Genomic DNA, 17,490 nt, shown 5'->3' on the forward strand with positions numbered 1-17,490 from the left:
ATTCGTTTGGTAAATATTTGTCATTTGATGTAAATGTTCGATTTTTATATATATATTGAAACCTGTGCACAAAATCTAAATTTAGTTTCGATACAAATTTTCTTACCCGAATTTCGTCCACTGTGTATGTATGTCCACCTCGTCCCTTGCAAGATACCTTATCGCGACGATCACCTGCTCATTTGAGGTAGGAAATCCCATGTATTGTTCTGCAGTTAAGACGTTCACGAGGTACCAGTCGAGTGCGAACGGCATTTTCAATGCACCGTTGTACCTTTTCACTCCGTCCAACAATACAACCATAAAACGATACCTGCTCGAGCTAACACCGACGCGGTCGGTTCTAATCTAGAACTTCTAGGTATCGATCCTTTTCGATCAGCAACAGCGTTTGGCGTACGCTTTGTCCTGGTGGAAATTTTCTTTCCCCAGAAATTCGACGGGCCAATTCCGCCGACGAAACTTTCCAGGTAGTACATAGTCGCCAAACTAAGGATAATCGATTCTTGTAAAACAATGGATGAAATCAATTTCGAATGTTTTAAGTTACCTCTGCACATTTATGTTTTAGACGTTGCGAAGGATAAAACTGAACGGGAATTAAATGGTAAATTAATCGTTTAATGGAACGCTTCAAGATGTTCCTCGTAAACGTTCTTAGAAGTTGGAAGCTCGTGTATCACCGTTAATTCCAAGAAGACGGGAACAGAATTAGAAAATTGTTTATCATCGAAATGCGTTGGTGGCATTTTATTAAACTCTGAAATGGGTGTCCGGTTATATCTACGAATTCTATGAATTTATTGCCGCGATATGTAGGTTGTTCTTTGATCGCGAGTACTTGGTTTCTGTTCCGGGAACCAAGCTTACTAAGGTATTATTGAGAATTGTTTGGGCGTAGGAGTCGTGGAACGATGATAACGGAGTAAGGAGATTCAAATTACTCTGAATAGCCTACCATACTTGGTAGTGAATGGGTGGCAAGACGTTTCGAGTGTACCGCGGAAGCTTCGAATCAATTCCAATTTAATATTCAGTATCTAGTGCCTAGAGACATGCCAACTTTTTATCCAGACAGAAATTTCGAATAACGACTTTCTATTTATTATACCTCAAACGAGAGTATAAAATCTGATATCGCTTATATGGTTGGTATCGTGCCGTGATAACAAATCGATACTACTGGAGATTCAAACGATTGTCATTTCTGAAGGACTAATCTGTCAATACACTCGAAGAGCCTCGAGAGCGTGTAACTTCGAAGCGATGCGAACAATTGTGAAATTCGAATTGATTGTGAAAACTCGTGAGAGAATGGCTCGAATGCAACCGTCGTTGCTTACTTGGCGATATTCTTGGAACCGGGTTCTTGGCTCCATTTCCCCCGTTTATTTTGGATCATCGCCTTTGGAATTCGTAATAACTGGGTGATCTGTGTATCGTCTCGATCCTTGGATCGACGAGTCAAAACGAATCGACAGGTGTTATCGATGCTGTAGAAAAAAGATACGCTGGACAAAATAAGCTTGCGAATAATTCGATTGTACGTCATATCTATTATTGTAATACAATTTTGCCTATTTCTGATCTACGGGTTACTAGTTCCTCTCTCATATCCGGCGCAACGTCAGAGAACTCACAATTTACAGCGTCGCGCTAGCTCGTAATTACCAAATCGATTAAAACGGTTTGGGAGGGGATTCCTAATCCAGGACGATCTCCTTTTCGAAAATTGCCACCATCAATATCGGTGGATGCGCGCGCTGTCCGCGACCGTCATCAATATAGTTCGACATCCGTAACGCCGTGAGGCCGAACGGTGGAAAGATTTATCTTCTTTTCCGCGCGTGTAGCTGGTAACTACTTTCGAACGTTTACGACTGGTTCGTGCACGGTACACGATGCTAGATACTGGTTTTACTTAATAGTCGACCAGAGATAAATGCGTTGCGTTGCTCGTAATTCCGGTCCGGTTCTGAATCCCCCGGAGAGCGAGAGAGAGATTGAGAAATAACGTCGGGTCGAATTCCATCTAGGAATACTAATTCCACGTTCCGTGCATGTATTTATGCATTTCGCGTCGAAGAAAAATAAAACGGAACCCGATATTCGTTAACTATCCATTGTAGAGGCGTCGAGGCTTGTTTCGACCCTCGGACCAATTTGTATTTTGTTGCCATGCGGCGGGACGCTGTGGTGTAAAGTTTCTGATTGGTAGAACGAGACGTTTCCAGTGTCCGTATTAGTATTATCTACCCTTCGTTCGTTGTCTTGTCTACGTTCGGCAAAGTACAAAGGCGAAGCTCGGTTTCAGTTTTACGAGAACTGAAAATTCAACGGGCTTTTATAACCAGCGACACTTCCGACCTGTGTTTCGTTTCTGGACCAAAAATGTTCCATTTTTTAAATTTATCACAGAAAAATCTTGACAATTAGTTAACGAATCGTTCAATGGATAATTATATTCGGTTTTACTGCGACTATTCTTGCCTCGAGTATTGTTGGACTACGATCAAAACTCGAGGCGGAAACTGCTCGCGCGATTAAAGCTTCGCCGTGTTGTGTGTGAAGTTTCTCGCGAAATGGCCAGAGATATGAAAAACGAGCGACAAAGGAAGATTGAATAGGTTTTACTGTTCCTATCGTTGTGCATTCACGTGCATGCATGAAACCGCTCTTTGTTTTAAGTAGAATTTTTATTCCGCGAAAGAAATTCTGAGATTTCTTTTTTTTAATATTAATTTTAAAGAATATTGTAACTTGGACTCGTGCGTTAAATAATATCGACCTTCCTGACATCGTCAGTCTCGTTTCAATTGACCAAAAAATATAGATAAGCGCCAATTGGTTAGTCGTATGCTCTTAGTGATCACTGATAACTGAATTTATCAGACGTGTAAAGAATATAGACATTAGCTAAATGAAAAATATGTTTTTGACGATTAAAAATGGCCTACAATTCGATTGTACCTCGAAACTGCACGGTCGTATCACACGTCGTACCGCGTCACGTGAAATTGTAATTACTTTTATGTCGAGCATTATACGCGTTCACGATACGAGCAATCGCATAAACCTTCGCTGAAACCGTCGGAACAATGCGCGCGTTAATTACGATCGATGAAATAAATTTGCTCCTCGCGCGCCCCAGCACGAAGAATTTTATTGTCAGAGTGATTCTAATCACTGACTCGAGCTGTGGCCACAAAAGATATCAATGCAACATTCAAAATCTGTATGTTTGTACTCGAGTGTTGCCGCGTTCCAGTAGCGAACGCCGTTTAACCGAAACTAGGAAATGACTGGCGAGGCCGTTGTTGGTCGAGCGCGCGATTGCTCGAAATACGAAAAAGCGTGCCGGTGGCGATAAAGAGGAGCGACTGAGAGGAAAAGAAGGAACGCGTCGCAACGTAGAGAGCCGCATAGGCAGAGTGGCTGCGACGGCGGGTGGCGGCGAGTTGCAGTAAAATGGCGCGGGGGGGTGGGGGGAGAGAGAAGTGCGCGAGAGGGGGTGGGAGAGAGAGTAAGAGAGACCATGTCCTACCCCAACGAGACCACGTGGCGGCAAAGACACTTTCATCATGTAGTCCCTCGCCGGAGCCCGAACACGTGGATACGTTCGACGCTCTCTCGAAGGAACGTCCCTGTGCGCGTGCGCGGTGTAATTCATACTGCCAAGGTCAAGCAAAGTCGCGCGATTACGGGCGAGACACACGGATCCGCGCGCGTGCGGTGGCCACTACCTCTAATCGGCGCCAGTGAATCGCGCGTATCTACGTTAAGGTGGAATTTCCTGCACGCGTCCCCGACGCTGACGATCGCGTTTTTCTGACGCGTTGCGTCCTGATGAACAGTGCTTTCCATTGTTTCAGCGCCGATGCGTATGACGCGAAACGCCAATCGTCGTTGTTCGAACACGTGCAGGAAATTCCACCTTCAACGGGTAACACCACTGTAAAAACTTGAAATAAAACGTTTTTCTTTTTTTTTTGGATGGATGGAAAAGTAAGAGGATAATAATTAGACTGCGGATGTTTATGCATTTATGGGAAATTTTAATTTTCAAAAAACTACAGAATTCAGTTAATATGCAAGAATATAAGAAATGCTTAAAGTAAGGTACGAATTATTGTATCTAGGGGTTGAGACAACCCTCTACAAAGCTCCAATTTCATCAATTTTATTAATAAAAATATGTCGTTAAGTGTTACAAAAATAGTGCAAAATGACGACGCTGGAGCCATTCTCGCGTGGCGTGTTCTGAATTTGAGGGGCTCTGTGGCACGCAGTGTAACTGATGCAAATTTGTATCTGGAAAAAAACAAAATTTTCTCTTAATCTACATGAGTATAGCTAGAGAAATACATAGGAGATCTTCGATAAGTTAATTTTAACATTATTTATTCACAAATGATTGCCCCATTTTTTTGTACAAAATTGAACTTTCTACTTCAAATGCTCGCCAATTACACAAAAATTAATGTTCAACGGGGTAATGAGGATGAGTCGCTACTTGGTGAAGCGAAGTCGGCGGGTGGTAGCGTTTTATTTTATCCGTCTATCGACGAACATAACACAAGGGAACTTACTTTAATTTTTAATGACTCCTGTTACCATTACTCGAACGGAATACCGAAATGATACCGGTATTTATTCAGTCTCTTTTTTTTATATTTTGTCTTTCCCAAACAAAGTATTGTTTGCTATCGATTATTGGTTCATAGATCCTTATTTTTACTTTCTTCCTACAACAGCAACATTTTTGGACAGGCCGTGGAGTTGCAGCAAGCTTGAGCGAATACTTCTTGGCTTTCTCGTTGAATATAGTTAGGAATTTCTGGCTGCAATTTCCTACCTTGTGTATATTCCCTTAGTCAAAGAAAAAGTTTCCGCCGGTTCGAGCAAATACTTGTTGGCTTCTTTGTACCTACCAGCCAGTAGCTCTTTTCTGCAACCTCCATCCTTATGGTTTCTTTTAATGAAATGAAATGTAATCATCGGTTGAAGTGAATTCTCATTGAGGATCGTGCGATTGGTCGGTGCTTTTTAAACGAACACAGCTTCCTCCCTTAGGAATCGAACAAACTAGATGTACTGCAATGGAAATGATCGATAAAAAGCGTGTAACGTTGAAATATGATTATTTCATGCGTTAATTTAATAAAAAGTTAATGTATTGTTTAAATTTCGCATCGTATAAGAATCTCCCTTGGAAATCAACTTTTTGTATCGAGGAAAACAGAACCCACCACGTGGTGTGTTAAATCTATCATATCTGAGTATTTATGTCAGATAAACCGTATGTTATTCCACAATGCGCAGAATGCCCGATAAGATCGGGTAAACTGTAAAACGAGTGTATTTACATCGTTTCTTTTATTTAATTTCGTTATCTTTTTAATCAGTCGCCACGTGCAATTGTCTTGCTCTTTCGCGAATCCCCCGTCATTGCAACAATTCCTTGGCGAAAGATTATGCAATAGAAATGTCTACGCCTTATAATTTATACACGGGGGTACAAGTCGAAACGCGTAATCATCGTCACACGTATGGGTAATTCATAACAATTTCAGGTACTTTATCTTGTATCATAATACTTCACGGGTACTTGATACTACGGTTTAAAACGTGTAATTACACGTTTAGTCTCCTGGATATGAAGAATTCTTACTGTGTGCATAGGAATCTCACATACAGAGTTATTACACATTTTTCATTCCTTGGGGAGTGTATACTTAAAATAAAACAGTGACCAGTAATCGCATAAACAGTTTCTTTTATTCATTAGCAAGGCAAAATGCATACAAACATTTATTCGAGTTATGTAGATAATTTTCAGATAAATAAATGTTAATATATTCATTTATCTGAAGATTTTACATGATCTGATTCTGGTAGACCATTCTGAACCAAACTATCGGAGGTGAAAAAAATATAAATCGTTGTTAATAAAGGCAGTCTAACAAATGTAATTATAATGGACAAATTACGTGATGAATGCATCCCAGTAAATGACTAATTGGTAGCAACAAAGCCTTACGTAATTTTATAAATCAGCCTCGCGTCTTTGCATACCAAGTGGCGCTGTTTCGTACCGACGAATAGTATATCCTATAGACAACGTAAAAAAAAAAACTGAAGTCTATGTTAGAAATTTGTATGTCTTCAAATACTAATAAAGTAATGTAGATTTTAATACTATCCATCATTTTTACTGAACCTTCAAAGTCACTTCGATTTCTTAAATGAAAATATACATATACTTTTTCGAGTATTGTTGATATATTTTTGTATTCTTTTTAAAAAAAGTATTAATTTCCATATACGCAACACACTGTTGCAAATGATTTAGGACTCCTTGCACAATAACGATGCTATTAATTTCAGCTTTTTGCGTGTTAAATGTCGCGCCAATTTTCACAATCGTGGTCCAGATAATTTCGACCGGGGGAACAGATATTAGGGATCTCTCTCTCTCTCTCTCTCTCTCTCTCTCTCTCTCTCTCTCTCTGGTTCTCTTTCTAGTCCACTTAATCCCAGCGCTTTAAATTTGTTGTAGAGTTTAAGTTCGTCGATTAAACCGTTTCACTTCATTTATTTGATTCAACATTATGAGCTAACGCTTCACGAATCGCAATTGGAAAATGTTCTAAATCTCTCTTAATACTCATACGACGATCGATGAAGGGGCGAGGTCTTTTCATACCCAGATATCAGTTATTTTCCATTCGTTCTTTTTCTTCGTTTTATTCCATATTAATTTTATCTAGATAAAACTTAAATAACTGACCATCTACGGTTATAATTATGATTACGCTTATTGCAGATATAGATCTACCATCGTGCGAAATTTTATTAAAATTGGTAAGATATTTGTGGCCCTTCTTGTAAAAACCAGTGGTGAATGCCAATGGGAAAGCGGTTCTGCGAGAGGTGTTAATTACACTAATGGCCGCGAACGAAAGTACTAACTCTTTGTAACAACAGTTTCCCCCGATAAAAGTATGGAGAACTTCATTTTCTAGTGATTAAATTACGACGATGCGAATAGTCCAGAAATTAACCTATAAAATGCACCCTCTATAATCCAGAGATCCAGTGACAGGTCCAGTGTTAGATTATGTAGCAGAAGCAAAAAGAATAATTATCAGGGGCTTTTGAAATGTTTAATATTATTGCGTTTTGTCTCGGATCTATTAGTTGAATCCGTCAGAAGGCTTATTTAGCAAATCCTGTCTCAGATGTGACGCTATTAATCGTTTGAACAGTCTCCAATTACTCGATAGTTTGTTAGTACATAATTAGTTTGAAAACAGATTACTCAAACGACTAATGGCGTTACGTCGTCGGCAGGGTCTGGCAAGATAAGGTTTATCGATGAATTCGACTGCAAGCATTAATATTGCTCTTTTATAAATATCAAGTGTTGAAATAATTATGGAATTTTTGCAGTAGATTCCGTTGAAACTGTTGTATTTTTTATACAAATTTCTTTCGTAGCCTACTAACTAATCTGTAACTAAAATGCAACTGGATCTTCCATTGTAAATCATTTCGATACACGTAAGTTATAGATGCTGGTCACTAGCGACCATCGTGACAGTCAACGTGTGTAATTGGATTTTAAGAAAATACATATAATTGGGCATCATAGTTCAGAGTCACGGGAGCGTTATAGAAGGTTAATGCGTTTCGGAGAACGATTTTTATTTCTTTTTCATCGTGCTAGTCACGTTCATTGACTGTCGGATATTTCTTTGCTGCACGACGAGCGTTCGTCGAGCGGTTTTTGATGAGGCCGATGATGTCGCGAGGTCGTCCACGGTGGGGCGCCACATTCTCGATTCATAAGGTTGAACGTTGTAACGACGAGAATAGCAAAGAAACGGGCGCGGATCCAGAGAGCACTGACCCAGTATGTCCGTCCGTCGTCGATTTCACGACTCGTTCCCCCGTTCCTCTCTCTGTTTGCAACAAATGCACCGTGCAATAGCGAGGAGCCGTGCGTCCAGACGATATTTCATTACGTCTCGTGGCTATTGCTCGGCACATGGCATCTGGCGCTAGCCGGTTGATTGAATTTTATTTTACTCGAATAATTAATACGATGCGACGCCGTCCGGACAGACTGACCGTACGATATTGTCGCGTATTGGTCGATCCGTACGTGGCGCCACACTGCTCCATAGAAACTTAATCTCGAAATTTAAGTACCTCGCTCTTTACTACGCTACATGGGTAGTTCTTCCGATTAGCGCGTAGGAATCGCGAGACGAAATTGATCGACCGCGTCGAATGCTAGTATAATCATTTAACGCGTTCATCATGTAATGGCTGTTCTCATGAATTTTCGTACGTGACAGGACACAAACGAGGTTACCGCCTTGTCATAATAAGCGTCGGTTATTATGGGAGTAGCCTAAATCATATGTTTTCTGTTTAGCAAATATTACGCCTAACTAATTAATTTCGTCTTAATTTTTATCGACGACTGTACCCTCCTAAATGATAATTACCTAACCTATTCGGTATAAGGCAAGTTAGAATGTGTCTTGTTTTATGAAACACATGATACGACAAAGATTATCATTAGAGCCAGATAAATAAGAATATGAATTGTTGCATGGTGTAACAAACATTATTTTAAGGTAACACCATCACAAGCATATTTTTTAGTGTGTCAGCCATTTTATTTTGGTCCCATTCAAAACCAACATATAAAAATGACAAATAAACCAGCGAATTAAAGTAAATTATATATAATGTACAAGTGTATGACTTACGTTAACATTATGAAAGCATTTTTCATTCTTTGTTTAAATATCCTAGTTATTCAAAATATGTTTCAAACAAGATATTTACATTACTTATAATTATTGTTTCAGGTTATGTGGCATGGGATCACCACGTATCCATTAACGATTGCGTCTTATTTTTTGTTTATGTGTCAATAATTATTCAATTACGATTGATTAATTTAAAAATCAATAAGTAAGTCATACACTTCTACGTTACACATATTATGTTACAACATAAATAAATTTGGTTGCAAATTAAAATATGTTCTAATTCTAAGAGTACTATTCGGATGGTTTTAACCAATTGCCTTCAAAATAGGAAATTGTCATAAATAATAATAGTGACTATACAATTAATTCAATGTAATTCTGTACTTTGTTGATAAATAAAAAATAATATTGAACACAATAGAACCTATTTATGTTACAACCCAATAATTTACTTCATTTTATTACTTTACAATGCATATATGTTTTTTTTTTTAAATATTTTTGTCTTTATATAATTATGGTACAATATTTAGTATGAAATATAATTTCAATATCAGTGAATATATGGATGCTTGCAAGATTTACACGTTTTTGTTTTTTAACATTGAAACAAGCAAATTCTTTCTAGAATCTAGTAACTTGTATATCAGACGCACCGTCTATACCTTCAAAATCGATAATTCTGGAGACGACACTCCGCACAACAAAATTTTACTACACATTTCCAATTTATTTTTGCACGTTGTATCGTTACCATTTCTGTTCTTTCCCATTGCGACACTACACTATACATATCTCTCTCTCTTTCTCTCTCTCTCTCTCTCTCTCTCTCTCTCTCTCTCTCTCTCTCTCTCTCTCTGCCTTCTTTCGTCTGTTGTCCGCCTACCTCATTCCCGGGCAAAGTCGACTGAATGTTGGCGCTTTCTACTCGACTGTTCACCTGACATGCCGCACATTTCTTCCTTGCTTATTTTCTCCTCCCTTCATTTCATTTCCTTTGCCTCTCATTTTTTAGCTCTACCTTCCTCGCCCCCTTTTGGCCATTTTTCCTACTCGTTTTACTTGTATACAGGGTATTCGGCCACCCCTGGGAAAAATTTAATGGGAGATTCTAAAAGCCAAAATAAGACGAAAATCAAGAATACCAATTTGTTGATGGAGGCTTCGTTAAAAAGTTATTAACGTTTAAAGTTCCACCCGTACTGAATTTTTTCTCTCGAAAATGCGCAGGATTTCGGGGGTATGTCTATTCACCAAAAATGATTGCAATTGAGCCCCGCAACCGAAAATAATTTTTCCAAAACGATTTGAAATTTTTTTTTCCGTCGAAAAATTTCACACCTTGATTTTTTTTCTAAAAAGTGGATAGGATTTCGGGGGTATGTCTATTCACCAAAAATGATTGTAATTGACCTCTGTAACCGAAAATAATTTTTCCAGAACGATTTGAAATTTTTTAATTTAATTGCTAATAACTTTTTAACGAAAGCTCCATCAACAAATTGGTATTCTTGATTTTCGTCTTATATTGGCCTCTAGAATCCGCCATTAAAGTTTTTCCAAACGTAGATTATATTTATAAGTATAAAAGAAGGGGTTAAAAATGAAAAAATATTGTGCAGATTACATTTTCTTTATCGACTTTCGATTGCACATTTTTCGGCCAATTGTTTTGTACTTCACTTTTCTACCTAGTTGGTTTTGTATTCCGCGAAAATTCAGTATTTTCGGATAAATGCTCTTAGGGGACCTCGGTCCAGGGGCATATAATAAACAAACGTTCTCTCTTTTCCTGTCAACGCGCGACACGTGTGTGTTCGAGCCGCGTAACACGAGTCGTCGGTTATTTTTTCAGCGCGGCGGCGAAGAAATTTATATCCCGCCGGGCCGTTTTATCTCGTATCCCACTACTAGGAATTCCCCTCGAAGCGCGATGCCGTTGGTATTCATCTTGTGCCTCTGACGGATCACGGCTCCCGGTATATTCGGTACAGCACACACGTTCTCGCCGCGAAAGGGGACCTACACTCGTATACGAAAGTATTCGAACGCTTGCATTTAGAATATTCGACCAATGAAACATATATGTACGTTAAACTGAAGCATTTGATGTAATACGATAATTTACAACGTCAGACTGTTACCACGCGTATTCAATTTCGTCACAATATGTACGATAGACTTCCTTCTGTTTACAAGTTGTGTATCCTCTTATGGATTTGTCTGTTTCGAATTTCTTGCTATTCATTTTGATATTATTAATAGTGAAAATTGTGATAGAAATTTGAACACTGTTTCCTTTCTACTAACTACCAATAATCTGAGCAATATTTGTTTACAATTCTGTGATATTCAGGAACGTCGTTTAATTTCAAATACTTTGGTGAACCACCTCTGGTACGTGATTACAATAAATGTATTGTAAAAATAGTATATACTGTTGAATCGTTTTCTCAATTTCATGTTTTAGGGTCGTTTGGTTGCTTGGAATGTTTCAGTTTAACATATATATTTTATTAGTTGACCGTTATAAACGTAAGCGTCGAATACTTTCGTGTACGAGTGTATCTGGCGGCGCGTGAGCTTTCAACTCTGGTTCGTGGACGAAACCGTAAACTCCCCTTTGGCTGGACGCCGAGTCGTAAACGAGCCACCGCCGAGCTTCGAATATTTCCCCCGCCTATCGCTTCTTGGTACTCGTCAGAGCGTTATGTCGGTTGGATCATTTCGCGCAAAGACGCCGCGAGCGTGTCGTAATCCGGCGTCCAGCTACAGGTTCGCGTCGAGTTGAATTTTTCGCGACCGTTCCGTCTCTTTTGCGAAAGTAATCGGTATTTTTGGGATCCAGAACGGTTAAAAGCGACGCCTTTTAGCTAATACTCTGCGGATCATAAGTATAACACCACCCACGCTTTTAAACATTTGAATAGGAATTCGAAAAACATTGATTCTATCGTATAATTCTTTTCAGAGGCCAAAAGTAATTTGGGTTATAAATGCTTAATATCCCTCGTCCGTCGGTATTTTTATTTTCGAAAGAGAAGAACAACCAGACGAATGATTCGTGACGCTGTATCAGGCAACGAGGAATAATATTCGTTAAAAATAACCCGTTAACGAGAGCCAGTAATTCGTAATCTTAAACGAGTCTAAAACGACATGTTACACTTGGAGCTATCGTAATCGATGCATTAAAGCGACGGCATGGCGGGTGAAAAAAAAATCGAATTCCACGGTAAATTCGTTTTGAGGCGCGCATTGCGTCTCTTTGTCGCTGTTCAAACAGCCTAACGGCTATAAATAATGCGAGCCATAAATACCAACGTAAATCCATCCATGGCTGTAAAATGATCCTCGTCTGTCTCTATTAAGTCCTAAAAATTGAATGACATTTGCGGTTCTTTTTTTTCAGAAAGAATTATCGAGTACTTAAATTTCAAATTTTGCACACGTAAGATAAAACTCTTTTAGTCTTGAACTAGCTTTTGCTAACGGTTTCACTCGTGTGGATTGTTTGCTTTGTGCAAATATTGAATTTTAAAGCCCTTCTTATTTTCATTCCTTTTCTAATTTTCTCGCACGATCAAATGACCGACATTTAACATTTCCCGCGGTCGTTTTGTGTTTCAGGTTAATAGCAGAAACGAGTGGACATTGCTATGCGAACAATTCCATCTACCCAACGGCTGCGTCAACAGCGGGGTTGGCCTTAAACAAATTTACCTTAGGTAAGTATCTAAGACGCGCTCCTACCATCCATCAATTTATTTTAGAAACTGTCGGCATCGCGTCGTACATCATTCGAGAAGCAGGTGAACCGTGCCGGCACGCTCAACATCGCGTAAAAAGTACTTTAATGCACGCGGACATCGTGTTACGTTACACGGATGTCTACTTTCCCGATACGATCTGCGGATCTGAGGATCCATTGTGTTTCCTGCCCCACAAGATACCGTGCGACTCTCGTTGGATAAGGTTACGAAAAAAAATCGAAGGCTATGCCGGTATTAAGTCCCTGCAGTCTCCGAGTACGCAAGAGGCTCGATTGAAGGCGCCGCGGAAGATGGAAACGGGATTCGTAGCAACTTTCTCGAGTAACCCCCGACCCCCACATTCTCCTCGCTCTATCATTGTCATAGCACGATGTTCCATTATGTCTGGCGGTCCGCGAGCGTCTGCAAGAGTAGGAGAGCCAGCGACGTTTTACCGCACGGCCACCACCGGCGTATCGGCACTCTGGTACCTACGCCCCACCACCATTTTCCGTATCGTATAGTACGTACGTTCGTTCGTTCATTCATACTCTGGCCCCGCTGACGAGCCCACGTGGTTCCTGAGTCGCTGTCCTCTCTCCCCGGTTAAGCTATGTGTGCAACCTTGTTACCGTGCGCCGCTTGCAAACAAGAACGCGGTCAATTCTTCTTTGCTGCGTCCTTCGTATCTTTCGCGCCATTCCGTTGTATCCGCGACGCTTCCGCCATCCCCCGCCTATTGGGCGAAGATAACGTGGTTCCCATTATTGGTCGTTACGAACCCTTCGTCGCGCGACGAAATACTGCCCTAACCTTTCCTCGGACGCACGCTCTTTCACGAAAGTATACCAACGTTTACATTTATAGCGTCCAATCGATGAAATACGTATATTGTACTGAAGCATCTGTATTTCGTTTTAACGGATATTACCTTAGACGTGCCTTCGTGTCAGCGGTGCATAACCTTTTAAATAATATTAAGTAATATTTTCTACTGGCTAATAAAAAATTAAATAGTAAAATTATATATTAGGTTATGTGATAAGTCTGTTCGCGTCTCTTTATAAGAATATTACTAATATTGTCAATTTTATGTAGATTTTACGTGTCAATAATATAATTGTCGTATGACATATCGTACATTTACAAAAATAATCGTATTAAGATCGACACTTAATATTGAATAACATTTTTGTTTAAAATGCCCTTTATATATTTGGTAGGTGAACATAAATGCAGAAGTAAAAATGCACAATATGTATTATCGTGAAGTTTATTTTAGAATGTTGTCCACACATGGCTGGTTTTAAGATAAGATATTTGCAAGCAGATAATATTATCATAGTTATAGTATCATTGCAGAAAAGATAACGTGGCGCTGTAGTGGCGCCTTTTGAGGTTTGCAAGAAATTGTCAGTAGCACCGCCAGGGTGCACTTCGAATGCTACATGTTAAGACTCACTTTTCCAAATTCTAATCAATTCAAATTTCTGCTTTAACTCTTGAAGTGTCGACATTGACAGTGTTGATGACACTCTCAAATATTTATCGAGAGCTCTAAGGAACTTTCGTTTATGTAAATTTCACATACCGATGTGCACCGCATTAGAAATTGAAATTTAGAGAAATTTTGCAAATACATATTTATTAATCCACTTAATAAAAGGTTGCCCCACTTAAGGCTAGCGTCTAAAATATCTCGCTTATATTGCAATAAGTAATAATTTTAAAGTCACGTATGAGAATATTCTTTGTTCGTTTTAACAATCATCGCATGCCTCCTAAAACTTGTCACTGAACTTTTTCCACACCATGTTCCATAGAATAGCCTGAGAAAAGATGTAATCTTTCAAGATGAATAATTAGATAAGTATACTAATAACAATTAATGCAGTTTGCAGTTGGCATTGAAACATCTAGAATCCTTGTTTTATTTTCCATTACCAGCAGTCGCAGACGATTGTTCCACGGAAGTACACATAGAAATAATTATTTAGCATAGAAGGCATACTTGTCTATTATTGCAAATAGCGTCAAATCTTATGAATCGTAATGATCAAAGCATACAAGGAAAACTTATACAAAAATAGAAACGGACACGGCGAAGTCTTCTCGCCTGATTTAGTGTCCGTAAATATAGCATGCTCCGAACACCCACAAGATTCATTATTCATTGATATTTATAGAATATGATTTCTATCGTTTGAGCAACTGCATAAAATCTTACCTACGGTGGACAAATCTATGATTTTATTTGAGTAGGAGTAGCGAAGTTAACCCCTTGCCATACGATTTAATTACAAAATGTATACGCACGTATACAGAGTGTAAACATCAAGCAGTTCCTAGTCCAACTCCGTCCAAGGTGACCCACTCGCGACGGATTCCCAACGACTGAACAAAATACCCACGCGAGCGCGTCGAGCGTCCCGCCGATAGCCGGCGGAACACAGAACCGCGGGGATTTCCCGAGGAGGCCCGCGGAGATCCGAAAGCTGGTTCATTCATAGCCCCAGACGTCGCAGCCAGGACACGTGACTGTTGGCCGGACCCTACAGTCGCACCACCGGCGCTTAGTAGACAGAGCTTCCTACTCTCTCGATCTATACGGAGCGTGCACCAACGACCGTCACAGTAGCAGTCAAAGTGTCTGTGCTCAGTCTGCACTCAGCAACGGCCAATCAGGCTCTGGCCGGGTGCTCCAACGCCTGCACCTTCCGTACTCTACGTTGGTGCATGAATGGATCCGCTACACCTACCCCCACCACTTTCTTTCGCCCACCCACGACTCCGTGTCCTCTCTCCCCCCCTTCTTTTCTCTTCTATTCCTATGGCTCTCTCTCTCTCTCTCTCTCTCTGTTTCTCTTATTATTATTATTATCATCGTCTCTCTCGTTCTCGAGAGTCTCCATCTCCTTCCTTCAGCCCCCTACTCCCCCCTCTGTTTCTGTCCACAAGCTACCCCATTCGCGCGTTGGCCACCGAGTTCGTCGTACTCTCGACGTTCAGTCGGTCGGTCGGTCGGTCGATCTGTCGGTCTCTCGCGGTCGTCGCGGAGTTTAGTAACTCCGCGGCCTCATAGACCGGCGCGCGTTGATCCCGTAGTAGGACGACGCGTGTTTCGCGCCCGGATCGGAATCGCCGCGAGCGATAATGCGGCGTAAGTCGACGGGAACCGGTCGCCACGTGGGGTTTCGCCAACAGTCGCGCGCGTCACGACGGTCCTTGGAAACCGGCCGTGTCCTTCCGTCGGTCGCTGGCGGGAAAAGCGGGGAACACCGAATGTGGCCAAGTATCAGACAGGTTTTACCGATATCACTTTTTTTTTGGTAGGGTCAAAATCCGGCAGAGTCGAAAAGCTTCTTTAACCTCTTCACCCTTAGCCACATATGTGGACGTTTAGTTTTTTTTTTTTTTTTTTATAATTATAGTTACTGTCAATAATAAATAGACAAAAAGAAAGAAAACAAAATTCGTCCCTGAAGAGGTTAAAAATTACTTGTAATTAACACTAGAGTTATAGATCAGTTTCCAATGTTTCGTAGTAATGATACTGCAGGGTTTTTATAAAAATTTCGTCCTCTGTATAACATTTTTAATGTAATGGATACCCGAAACTTGTTCGTGTATGGTGTCATTTCGAAGGATCGAAGGTTCGAGGGTCACTGTTATTTTATTTTACTTAATTTTTTTATCAACTGAAACGCCTATAGTCGGTGGAAAAGGTATGGTTGGGTTTAAAATTGAGTTAGACGTGGAGAAGGGTGCACGTAAATGGACCGAAAAAAGAGAAGTTGTGGAAACGAGGGTACTTTTTCTTGTTTTCTTTGTGTCAGCCCGGTATCGACGATCGTGTTCAGTAGCCGAAATAAGGGTTTCGAATTTCATACCCGTTGAACATGAAACGACAAGTTCGCTGTCTTACTTGCATCGATTATGCAGTAGAGTCTCGATCATCCACGTCAATGAGAGTAAAATTGTCATGGATAAAAAGTAAAATAGAAATATTATGAACATTTAGAAAAAGCTCGCAATTGCTTCGGACAAAATTATTCTCAGGCTTCGAAGGGTTAATTAAAATTAATTGTTAACGCAGATTCGCCTCGTGTGTTTACTGTGATTACTTTGCAACTAGAAATCAGGATGCAACCATGTATATCATCACAAATGTAAAAACTTACAAATTTATGTATCTCTTTCGCAAAACATTAGTGAAATAAAAGATACAGATCTACGATTCTGTGTGCAATGTGTGAAATAACGACGTTAACGTAAACCTCGTACTATTCCTTATTCTGATAATGGAATAGTATAGCGGGCGGTCATAAATAATACATCTTCCAGCAAGATATCACGATGAAAGTGAGAAAAAAAAGATAATACCTATGTACATTCATTAATTTGTGAAGTTGGTTTAATCCTTTAATTGATCGCTTAGAATGAAAATAATATAAAACAGTTTCGCATTCTTCCGAGAAACGATTACTTGAAAGTTTCAGTATTAGAAACACGTATATCAACTGAATGTGTTTTGCAGGTGGATTGTAAAGAAATTTAATACATGAAAAATATTTATATAGGTTACGTTTGTAATCGCTGGCCAAGTATAATAATTTGAATCGTATAGTTTGTCCCTCGTTATTAATCACGCCATAGCCACTAAAGAGTGTGGGATCTCCGGGCGATGACAAGGGTCTTTCCAGGCGAATTTTGGGGGTTGGTACGGGTGTCGAGACTAAAAAGTTTCTAACGAACAAAGGAACGGGTGTCCCGGTGAAACACACGAAGAGGGAGAAGTGTAATGGACGTTGTCAAAGGCAGCGTTCCAGTCATATTTTCTTCGGCTATTACCATTCGTTAAGAGAACAGAAGGACTGCCGTGCATTTGTATTCCGTCGAGTTTCGGCTCTCTTTTATATCTGCAAAGTCAGGGACAGAGAAACGATTGT

General features: G+C 39.9%; 1 protein-coding gene across 5 annotated transcripts in view; it reads left to right on the forward strand.

Moving 5' to 3' along the window:
- Window positions 1-17,490, forward strand: part of LOC122401431 (AT-rich interactive domain-containing protein 2) — a 57,224-nt gene that overhangs the window by 18,820 nt on the left and 20,914 nt on the right. For all 5 annotated transcript variants that reach the window (XM_043403551.1, XM_043403553.1, XM_043403554.1 and 2 more), the window contains one exon: window positions 12,420-12,517. In XM_043403551.1, coding sequence (XP_043259486.1) covers window positions 12,420-12,517 — 98 coding nt within the window. The remainder of the gene's footprint in view (window positions 1-12,419; window positions 12,518-17,490) is intronic.

The sequence above is a fragment of the Colletes gigas genome, unplaced genomic scaffold (genome assembly GCF_013123115.1).
Source record: "Colletes gigas isolate AHSC1104 unplaced genomic scaffold, ASM1312311v1 Colletes_gigas_Sc00025, whole genome shotgun sequence".
NCBI classification, from domain to species: Eukaryota; Metazoa; Arthropoda; class Insecta; order Hymenoptera; family Colletidae; genus Colletes; species Colletes gigas.